At 35.8% G+C, this 11,663-nt stretch overlaps 1 protein-coding gene across 2 annotated transcripts; it reads left to right on the top strand.

The window, feature by feature from the left end:
• Positions 1-7,295: 7,295 nt before the first annotated feature.
• On the top strand, positions 7,296-8,688 carry LOC101896416 (proteasome activator complex subunit 3). 2 transcript variants are annotated; one of them, XM_005187945.4, is made up of 3 exons: positions 7,296-7,724; positions 7,852-8,236; positions 8,307-8,688. In XM_005187945.4, the coding sequence occupies exons 1-3, from the start codon at positions 7,701-7,703 to the stop codon at positions 8,672-8,674; spliced, it is 777 nt and encodes a 258-aa protein (XP_005188002.1). In that variant the 5' UTR covers positions 7,296-7,700; the 3' UTR covers positions 8,675-8,688. The 2 variants fall into 2 exon arrangements, with proteins under 2 accessions (XP_005188002.1, XP_011294349.1); XM_011296047.3 differs by having other exon boundaries at positions 7,297-7,724; positions 7,849-8,236.
• The last annotated feature ends 2,975 nt before the right edge of the window (positions 8,689-11,663 follow it).

The raw sequence follows: 11,663 nt of genomic DNA, 5'->3' as shown, positions 1-11,663 counted from the left end.
TCTTAAATTCCTAAAATGTTTATTCAGAATTTCACTATTTTTATACCCTCCACCAAACATAGTATGGACGGTATATTAGGTTCATAATTCCGTTCGTATGTCATCGAAATAATAATTTTAGACCTAACAAAGTAAAAAATATTCTTGGCCAGAGTAAGATTCCGTCTATCGTGATCACGCTAGAGTCAAAACAAATTATAGGTAGGAAGCGAAATTATTGCACAGATCGGCTTTTTGTCTACAGGCAGGTCAAGTTCGAAGACGGGCTATATCGGTCCAGGATATCGTACAGTCCCCATATACCTGTACTCCTCGATATTCGGTATTTTGATGATTTTTTCAATGGAATTGTCTAAAAATTAACACATAGAGTTCCTTCTGACTATTTAACCTCCTGGAAGAGCATTGTCTGTATAGGCCAACGTTTATCCCCCTTATAAAGGTATCTCCCGATACATCTCATTGGGATGATTTTATGGACATTAGACCGGAATTGCTTAAAATTTCTTATTTAAATTTCGTAATGGGTACTACGTCCGATAGTTAAAAATTACTTATGTAGAACCACGTCTTCGTGTAACCCCCTATATAAAGGTTTGAGCGAAAATCTTCGACGTATTTTTTTAACTTTTCAAGTTCCTTCAAAATGGTGAATGGTTTTAATTTTATGCTTTTTTTTAATATCGACGTTTTTTCGGAAAGACCTTGAAATGACTACCTAAAAAATATAGTGCCCTAAAAAATACTTAAAAATCCAAAATTATCCAATCGAAAAAATTTCTTTGAAAAATTAAGTAAAAATATTTTAATTAGTAAGGAAGTGTTGAAAAAACATATTTTGAAAATATCACTTCAATTTTTTTTTTTTGTTTTTAATCAAGAACAACCAAGTCCACAATTCTTGTAACAAAACTGTACAACTTTGAATAGTATTTTTGAAATTGAAATATTAACCATTTTTGTCTAGGGAATCTTTGGATTTTTTTTGGATTATCAAGTTCCGACATAAGGTAAGTTCACCTTTTAATCAAATTGATACAGATACAGGGTGTGATGAAAACACTGCAACCAACTTCAGACTTCTATCATTTCCAAGCCACTCGCCCGACAGCTGTTAAAATTATTTCAGTCACAGCTCATTATATTGTTTACAAGCGTACAAAAGCCTTTTGGTGAGAATTTTCCAGGAAAAAGTTATTCGTGATAGAATTCAAGCGTGATAGTGTGATTTCTTTATATTTGGCTGGAAAACCACAAGTGGCTATCGTTAGAGCACTCCAGCATTTTAATGTGAATAAATCTTTCGTGTCTCGTACCGTTACCGTGATACTGGTAGCGTAGCCCGACGTCAAGGAAGTGGACGGAAGAAAACAGCAACATCAGCAGAAATAGTTCGAAAAGTAAAGAAGCGACTTAATCGCTTCGCAGTGGCCGAAAAATGGCTCGCGAGCTCAACATATCGCAATATTTCATTGCCATTGAAATTTCAAAAAGTGCAAGAACTTACACCGCAACAGAAAGAAAATAGGCTCAAAAGAGCTAAAGATTTGCTTCGCTTGGCCGAAAGTGCTGAACTGCCGATTTTGGTTTTCTCCGTTGTCCAGCAGTTTTTAAACAAACTAAATGATCGTGTTTACTTGCCAAAGAGGTTATCTGAAAATGTGAACCTTCGGTTGACCACCAGAACTCAAGCGCCGGCCATGGTGATGTTGTGAGCCGCCTGAACAGCCGATGGTCGCTCTCCGCTCGTATTAATAGACCGTGGCATCAGAATAAATGGCGAATATTATCGCGAAAATATTCTGGATGGTCTAGTAAAGCCTTGGGTACGCAAACATTTTGGCGGCAGTCCTTGGACATTCCAACAGGACTTAGCACCATCGCACTCTGCACGCGCCACCCAAGAATGGTTACAAAATGAGGTTCCTCGCTTCATTTCCAGCGCACAATGGCCAACAATCTCTGGATACCAAAATCTGCGTATTTTGGAAAGCAAGGTTTGCACAAAAAAATAGCGAAGTGTCCATCAGCTCAAGCAAGCACTTCGCCGGGAATGGGTCAAAATACCGCAGAGCAACATTCGGACAGCTTGTGAAGGTTTCATTGGCCGTTTGAAGGCCATAATTCGTGGAGAATTTCGCATAACAGGTGGAGAAAGATGAAAATGTTTATAAGTGTGGTTGTACGATTTAGAAGATTTTCCAAAAGAATTTTAGTTTTATTTAATTTTTTTTAGTTCCTCTTCTATTCTCTCCTCCTCTTTTTGGTCCTCTCTTATATCGTCACTTTGGTAAGAAAAGTTTTTTGTCATATAATTTTTTTTTAAATAACATCTGGGGAGAATATCCCAGACAAAAAACAAGGGAACTGATGACGATTGGAATGTAAAACTTATTGTGTTTGATTTTAACTTTGTTGCAGTTTTTTTATTTCACCCTATAATCCTTATCGAAGTCAGAGTAGGTATGATCGGCTTCACATAAATTCCCAATATAAACGTTTTTGTTACGGGAATTCTACTAAATACGTATAGTGGTGTAGGATATCATATACTCGGCCCGCCCGATTGTATTTAAATTATACGTACAATTATAGTACACATTTCCAAAATCACCTCCATATCTTAAATTCAGATACCAAAACCTCTCCAAAACCACCTCCATATCTGAATTTCAGATACCAAGAGAGACCCCAATATCAAATTTGAGAATTCCAGTCTATTCCTTCACCCAATACTAAATATTGTACCATTTAGTACTTTTCGTACAAATATGGGAAAATTTTTCAAACCACCGTAAAATTTTAACGTCAGATATCAACAGCAATGTAAATTTCAAATTTAAAAATTGTATCTCTATCCCTTCACATAATGCCAATTACGGTACCATTCAATACTTTTCGTACAATTATGGTACACATTTGTGAAACCAGGCTATACATGAACAGCGAGTCTAATCCCAAATTTCAAGCACTATCCCTTCACCTAATACCAAATTGTACCAAATATAGTACTATTTAGTATTTTTAGTTCAGTTGTAGTACACATTGCCAAAACCACTTCTTTTTCTCAAACCAACCAACAACACGCACCCCAATACAAAATAAAATTCCAGCATGTTCCGTTCACCCTAAACCAAAATGTTCTAAATTTAGTACACTTCGCACACTTAGTACAAATTTCCAAAACCACCTTCTTATATTAAACCCACGGAAATTTTTTTTTTTCCAATTTGGAAAATATCTTCGAAAGAAGACTGCTGTGATAGTCCTTGAAAATATTTTTTAAATCCGGCATGGAGCTCACCACCACTTCCTTCTAAAAAAATACTCAGAAAATCTATAAAAATTACGCGAATAAATATTGTCCTTAAAATGCCTTCAAAAAATAAATGTTGTTAACATATTTCCCGCCGCGACTGTATCGTAATATAATTTGTGTTTATTGCTTTTCCCCAACATAAAACTGTGATTGTATTTCCGTTTTTCAACTTCCATCGTCTCCCGCCCTAACCGAAACGAACTATTTTAACCACTGCAGCTCATTTGTTGTATGTAACCGCAACAACCTCTCCCCTTCTTAAGATGTTATGGACTTCAGTCTTTTGTGTGCAAGCATCTGCATCGACGCTGCTGCAGCATGCATGAATTGTGCCATTGAATGAATTGCAATAATTTTCGGAAGGATAAGAGGGAAGAACATTATCGTCAAGTTTTTTTTTATGTGCTGAACTTTGGGTGGTAAGAAGACATTTTTGGGAAGAAGAAGAAAAAAAGAAGAAGACGTCAAAAGACGATGCATAGCTTATAATGTGTTAATGAGTATTCTGGTTGGGAAGCTAATTTGTAGATATCTGTGGGAATATGCTTGAGTTATAAAGTGCGCGAAATATGTTTAAAAATTGGAAAAAATGAAAATATACAAGGTTCAAAATAAAATCTGGCTCAAACTGTAAAATATCTATTGAAAAGTTTTGAAAAATAACACAAATGTATTTAATTAAAACCTAGAGAAGGAAATTTTGAAAATTTTGCGATTTTATTTCTGAAAATCTTTTGTAGAATGCTCTCCGATTAGAGAAAAGATTTTGGGGAAAATTGAAGAAACTTTTCCTACTTAAGTTTTTTTTTTTGCATGATAGAAATAAGAAGGTAAGTCCGTGCAATCAATTTTTACAATTTTACAATTTTTATACTTTCAGCTATGGCTACATCACGGCCAAAACATGCCTCATCGAAATAACGGTTAGGTCTAGGTCTCTTTCAGGACATTTGGAGTCGACATCGAATAGAGTCCGTCCCTCCATACGTTTGTTGTCTGGCTGGTGCGCACGATAACTCTCGAAGGGAGTATCCGATCCACCCCGTCTGGTACAGCCACCCCCCCCCCCCAAAAAAAATAGAGGATAACCCCATTTGGCTCCAGCTTTGCAAATCCTAATATTAGCATCAGTGCCAGGTCAGGTGCGAAAAATAAAAATATCGGTCAACTCCATCAAGTACCTCCCCCACGAAGGGTCAACATTTCGAATAAATATAACTTTTATAAAATGTGATGTAAGAGTCCGGTTGTCTTCAAATTACACTCATACCACTATTTTTATTAACCCAAGGTCTGGTGTAAATATATTCCATATATTTCATGCATCGATCCACTCCTTTTGGTACCTTCCCCACAAAGGGTAAACATTTTGAATAGCCATGAAGCTCATAAAACGAGAAATTAACATCTGATTCCATTCTGATTTGGCACATCTCAATACTTCTATCAACACAAGATCTGTTATAAAGAAGTTAGAGATCGGGTAATTTCTTCTGGTACCTCCCCCCACAAAGGGTCAAAGTTTTAAATAACCAATGCGATTATAAAATCCGTAAAAAATAAGCATTCTGTTCTTTTCATATTTCACATATCCCATTATTTCTACAAACCAAGATCTGCTGTGAAAATGGCATATATCGGTCCACTCCTTCCTGTACCTCCCCCACACAGGGTCAACTTTTTGAGTATTGAGTATTGAACATATTGAGTTTATTAAACGCGAAAATAAAGTCCGATTCCATTCCGACTTGATACATCTCAAAATGTCCATCAACACAAGATCTTTTATAAAGATGGTAGGAATGGCACCATTTCTTCTAGTACCTCCTCTCCCACATACGGTTCGAAATTTTGAAAAACAAAACGCTCAAAGAAAGCGAAATAAGCATCCAAATCCATCCATCCATCTCCTCCTCAAATTTCCCACATACAAATATCTACGCTAACACAAGATCTGTTGTAAGGATAATATATATCTGTGAACCCCTTCTGGTACCACATCCACAAAGGGTCACAGTTTCCAATACTTATATATGTCATAACTTGCGAAACAAGTCCTCGAACATGGGCTGACTAATACTTTTTAACTTGTTTTATAAAAATCTAAGATAGAGACAATTTCCTGAATAAATATTTCTTACCAAATATTAGATTAAAAAAATATTTTAAACATAAAAAATTCTTATTAAATTGACTATTTAGAATTGATTTTTCTCCGATAGTCCTCGAAACATAGCAAATGGGCTTCGGAAAATGTTCAATACGTTCACAGTTCTTCAAAAAGTCAACAATTCAAACATTCACATATTTCAGTTGATATTTCAAAATATATTTTTCAAGTTAATAATTACACATCTGCTTTTGCTTTTGTCTACAGAATTTTCTTTTATATACTGTGTGCTAAAGTTTGATAATTACAGTTTGACAATCTCCATACATTTCTTTTGCCGTTGAGAAATAAGGCGTAAGGTTTTTGCCTTTGCTAAACAAATCCAATGAATGGCAATGCTGATCAATGCCACTGTTCACACATGGCTTACCCTGCACACAGGTAAGTGAAAGTTGTTAGAGGTGGTTTTGGAAAAACGTACTAAAAAGTACAAACTTATTCAAAATTTTGTATTTGGGTAGGAATCGAGTTGTAAGTCTGAAATTAATATTTGGAATAAGGGTCATAGATTATGATAGACGAAACCAAGTGTTTTTGGAAATTCAAAGCAAAGTGTAACAAGAGTACTGAAACGTACAATTGACAATAATCTAAATAGAGGTAAAATCTTGAAAATTTGCTATGAGCACAAAGTTTGGGAGGTAGTGTTGATATAGGTTTTATAGTGTAGGAACTGTGCCAAACAATACTTAATTGGTTACAATTTTGGTTTAGGCGAACGGATAGAGCGGTATTTTGAAGTGTTGGCCACTCATAGTGCGTGGTGGTGAGATTTAAAGATGGTTTTGGAAATACGTACTGGAAAAAAAAACGAAAAATACTTAATGGTTAAGTTAATTAAAGAAATAGAACATGGTAAAATTAAGAAGGTAAAATCATTTCAAATAAGACTATCCATCTCCGCGCTTTCTGTAGTTTACCTTGTCAAATTTCACTGATTGAAAAACAAGTTCCCATTTTCACACCAAAACGGTAGCCCTCATACCAAAACGGTAGCCTATATAGACAATTTTATACCACAAAGCAGGTAATCTAATGCGAATCTTAAATACCAAATTATACCGAACATCCGAAGGTACCTTTATATACTCACTATAGGAAAACGTGGACCTAGATATTTAATGTATTGCTAACGCACTACAAATACAAATTTTTAGACAAATCCGTGAAAAAATATGAGTGAAACTATCAAAATACCGAATATTGGAAGGTACCCTTATATGGGGGCTATACGAAAACGTGGACCTATATATCCAATGTTCTGTCACCGAAGCTGGAACCCATTACAAACAACAAATACCATTTATTGGACAAACACGTGGAAAAATGTGGCAAAAATCATAAAAATACCGAATATCGGGATGTACCCTAAAGGCAAACTCATTTCAAATAATCATGCCCAGCTCTGCATTTTCTGTAATTTACCTTGTTAAATTTCACTGCATAGAAAACAGTTCCCATTTTCGATTTTTTGTATAAACTATGGATTTTGACAATGAAACATTGTCAAAGGAAAATTTAAAAAAAAAAATATTTGATAGTTAATTGTCATAGAAGCTGTGTCAATGCGGCATCCTAATTTCAACTTCACATACAACATTATGTATGTATTTAACAGTACACCAATAATTTGACGAAATTATCTTTTGTTTCAACCTCGCCTCTAAAAATGGATATTTGATTAAATTACTTCTGTATAGAACTAGTTTTATTAACAACAACGTGCTGACATTATTTTCCTTGCGTACTATATTAAGTACAGACGGCCATCACTGACGGCGCAATTTGCAAACGATTGGCAACTCCGTTTACGAACTGTCAAACTGAACGGCATTCTAAAGCACGCCGATTTTTATTTGGCAGAGAGAAGGAAGGAAAAGCTGAATTATTTAAGAATCATTTCTAAAATAAAAAGAAAATAGAAACTAAGTAATTTAACTAACAGGCAGACTATTTGTTAGAATAACAAATAAAGCTCGAAAACAAGCAAAAGGAGGCAAAACAAGACAAGCAACAACTGATACAGCTGCTGCAAAAATACCAAGAAACGCAACGAAGTCATCTGAAACAGAATTAGCAACGTTTCGCAGTTAGAAAAACAACGGAATATAGACAGCTCACAGCAACAGAAGCCGCCGCCAGCAATTTTTGGAGAAAACAACAGGAAGGAAGTCGAACAGAACAGAAAGAACGCCGCCGCAAACAGACAAAATGCCGAGCGATACCATTGCCAAAGTAAATGTTGCACAGTTCCTGTAGTTAGAATCATAATTTGTCTCGCCATTACTTGTAGCATTTGTTTTTGTTGTATTTGACTAATTTGCAAAATTTTTGTTTCGTCTTTTTGTACTTTTTGCAGCAGGTCCAGGACTATAAAGACTCACTAATCAAGAAAGCCGAAAAACTAATTATCGAAGGTTTCCCCGAGAAAATCGTTGAACTCAATGACTTGCTCAGCACACCCATGTTCAGTGAGCGCAATTTCACTGAGGTCCATCAAGACTTGAACATTCCAGTTCCCGATCCCATTTTGGTGAACAGTAATAATGGCTCAGATGATACAGCTGTGGAGGCGGCTGCTGGTGGTGATGCCGATCAGCCGGCCGCCAAGAGAGCCCGTACCGAACCACCAGCTGTTGTCGGCACCAAGGTTATGTACTTGCCCACGGGTTCAGTGCCCTGTAATACACCACTCTGTGAAATGATTAAAGTTGTCAAGCCCATCATACGCAAATTGGTGGAGGATTGTAAGTTGTAACTGGATTTTTTATTGGAATAAGTGTTTGTAATAAAATTTTGCCTTATTTTTCCTTACAGCCAATCTCTTGAAAATGTGGATTTCATTTATGATTCCCAAAATCGAAGATGGCAACAATTTTGGTGTTTCCATACAAGAGGATACCTTGGCTGAAATCCAAACTGTTGAATCTGAGGCTGCCGCATTCTTTGATCAAATTTCCCGCTACTTTTTGTCAAGAGCTAAGGTGGTGTCAAAGGTTGCTAAATATCCCCACATTGATGATTACAGACGTGCCGTTGTGGAACTGGACGAAAAGGAATATCTGAGCTTATGGCTGGTGGTTTGTGAAGTTAGAAATCGCTACTCCTCGCTGCATGACATTGTCATTAAGAATATGGAAAAACTCAAGAAACCTCGTTCCTCAAATGCCGAAAGTCTTTATTAAAAGCAAAAATATATGTAATAAACAACGAAAACCAAGATTTTTTGCTGTATAAAACACCCACCCATACCCCTTCCTGTCCTCCTTCCACACAGAATCGGCTCGACAATTTTATTTTATTATTTCTGTCTGGGGTTAGAAATCGACCCGATAAGCGATTCACGGAACGTAGAGCTTCTTCTCTCTATCAAAACAAATAATAATATTAGATTATCACAATACGATTACCACTTTAAAACATAGTTTTCTACAACTATCCAATATTGAATTTGATTGTAACAATCTTATTCATACCTTTTTATTATTACTATTATCAACCATATTATACTTCCGAAGTTTGTTTATGCAGTATCAATTATTATTTTATTTGGACGATTTGTTTATATATTAATGAGTAAAAAAAGAAAGGAAAAACAAAACCACAATAATGAAATTCATTTACCGACCACAAGAATGTCTATCATTACCAAAATACAAAAATTCTACCAATAATAATTTCACAACATTGTTTAATGGGATGGAATAAAACAAGCATGTTTATGTTGCTATGTTATGGGTCGTTTAACATAACAGCAGCATAATATTAACATAGCTGCATGGTTTTGGATTTTATGTTAAACTGTTACCACATGTACAGACGTCAGGGGGCAGAGGTGAGATGTAATACGTATGGAGAGTTTAGGTAAAATGAATTAAATATTATGGGGACGGTTCAAGACTTATTTACTCCGAAAATGTTTTCCTGTAAAACGTGATTTTACTTAGATTATCAATTCCTTTGATTATTTGTTATATAGAGCCTTTAAATCTAAACCCATTTGAACTAAATTTGAAAAAATGAAATACATCCTTATAGTGTATAACATCTTTAGGTAAGGCGTTAATAAGAATATGTCTGCCAAAAGACTGCCACGAAAATGCTTAAAGAAGCAAATCCATTTCACGAAATCAAATCGCAAATTGACTTCCCCATGATCTTCATCTCTGAGGACTTAAATTCACGTTGGGTTACTGCTGACCTATATTTTAGGGGATCCCAAGAAGTCACAAGGTCTTAAATCCAAAGACATATATGGACAATTTTGATCGCCATTTCGAGAGATAGCCTGATTAAAAAGTAATGGTTTCTTGACTTCATTGGCACTTAACGCTGTCTTCTTAAATGTGAACTGGTGATCCCATATTCGAAACATGCATGTCCAATAACCCCATGCGACAATAAACCATGGGTCAAACTTTAGGATGAGAGATTCTCAATACCAATTCTTGGATTTCCGAGCCCCAAATGGTGATATAATTAGCAAAGACACGATATTGGCATTAAACATCTCTAAATAAATAACAATAAATAAACAATAAACCACATCAAACAGTCCAACTTTAGAATGGGGAGATTCTCAATAAAATATTTTGGGTTTTCCCAATTCCCAAATGGGGATATAATTAGCAAAGACACGATATTGTTGGTGTCCGCCCTATTAAAAAAAAAATCCGTTAAAAATTCTGTTAAAATCTTAAAAATACCGAATGTAGCCGTTATATTAGGCTCTATACAAAGACGTGGACCTGCACAGACAATTTTCTGTCATAGGCTGTAGTATTTATTACGAACTTCAAACACGAAATTTGAAACATTTCCGGTGAATAATATAATACTGAAAAATGGGAGGTACCATTATATGGGTATAATACCAAAACGTGGACCTACATCACCCATTTTCAATACTAAAATTCCTGCAGACATAATACACACTTGAGTAAAATTTTATCAATCTACTTCATTTCGTTCGGAAGCTGGAGCGATTTCCACAGACGGACGGAGAAGAAAATCCTAAGCCTCGCCCGAAGGTCATTGTGTTTGGTTTGTGGATTCAAAACATAATTTCAAAGAACTGAACAGAATCTTGATCCGAGTAAGAGTGGCATATATTTTTGCGCTTTAGAAAGGTTAAAGTGCAATCTATATTTTGCAATATTATTTACGGACCCCCATAATTGGCTCTGTTTCGACTTTTTGGAGGTTATAAAAGAATCCGGTTTAAAAAATAAAAACTCCTGAATCGTTTCAAATACTGACCACTTGTTGGATAGATATTACAAATGATACCTATATTGTCTATGTCGATTTTGTAGAGCCGGGTCGAACCCGGACTTTGAATACTGCAACTTTCCTGGTACCCGAGTACAAGATAATATACTTTCCCGCAATCAGGGTACAAATACCTATTTGTGGAAAAGATTTATATTTTGGCTTGGTTGCAACATTAGACCGCGCTTCTTCAAAGATGCTGCAAATCATAAGGTAACTGTGAATAGTGAGTGCTACAGTGAAATTATATGCAACTTTTTTTTTCCACACATGCAATTCAGCAGGGGTAACAATGGACTTAGATTGTGGTCAGTTCCATTAAAATTTTATTTTACTTTCGGGCCGGTCAATTGGTCGCCTTAACGTCTTAAACTATTTTTTGCGGAGTTGGAACAACTCTAGTTTAGTAAAAACTCTTAGATTTTTTCGAAATTTTTTCCAGAGGTAGGTATTTTTACCCTGATCCCGGGAAACTATTTTTTTCTTGGGGGACGGACCCGGGGCCCCAGATTTTTGACCCGAAAGTCCGGGATCAAGACCCCGCCTGGACCCGGATCCACTCACCCGATATAGACAATATGGGTATCGATTGAAAGCTTATGGAAATACCTATCCAACAAGTGGTCACATGAAGGGGTAAGTTGTCATGGTTCGGAAGTTATAGTCAAATTATCCATTTTTTGGACCCGGATTTTTTATGAAACCCCCAAAAAGTCAAAAAAGGGCCCATTATGGGGGTCAACAAAATTGTTTCCAAATTATAGCTGACACTCTTACCTTTCCAAAATGCTACAATTTGTGCAAACACCTTTTTCGGTTCCAGAGATATGGGTCTTTCCATCCGCATAACCCGATTCTAACCAGTTCATTAAAATGATGTTTTTAATAAAAAAAGTGTTTATT

This window comes from Musca domestica, unplaced genomic scaffold (assembly GCF_030504385.1).
Source record: "Musca domestica strain aabys unplaced genomic scaffold, Musca_domestica.polishedcontigs.V.1.1 2, whole genome shotgun sequence".
Classification (NCBI taxonomy): domain Eukaryota; kingdom Metazoa; phylum Arthropoda; class Insecta; order Diptera; family Muscidae; genus Musca; species Musca domestica.
The sequence above is the reverse complement of the archived record's forward strand: the minus strand, read 5'-3'. Positions and strand labels throughout refer to the sequence as shown.

What these genes read in the sequence shown, in the direction of transcription:
- LOC101896416 (XM_011296047.3), top strand. Translation starts at nt 7,701, where the DNA reads ATGCCGAGCGATACCATTGCCAAA. An exon ending in CGAGCGATACCATTGCCAAA is followed by an intron (nt 7,725 to 7,848) that starts GTAAATGTTGCA and finishes TACTTTTTGCAG; the next exon opens with CAGGTCCAGGACTATAAAGA. An exon ending in ACGCAAATTGGTGGAGGATT is followed by an intron (nt 8,237 to 8,306) that starts GTAAGTTGTAAC and finishes TTTTCCTTACAG; the next exon opens with CCAATCTCTTGAAAATGTGG.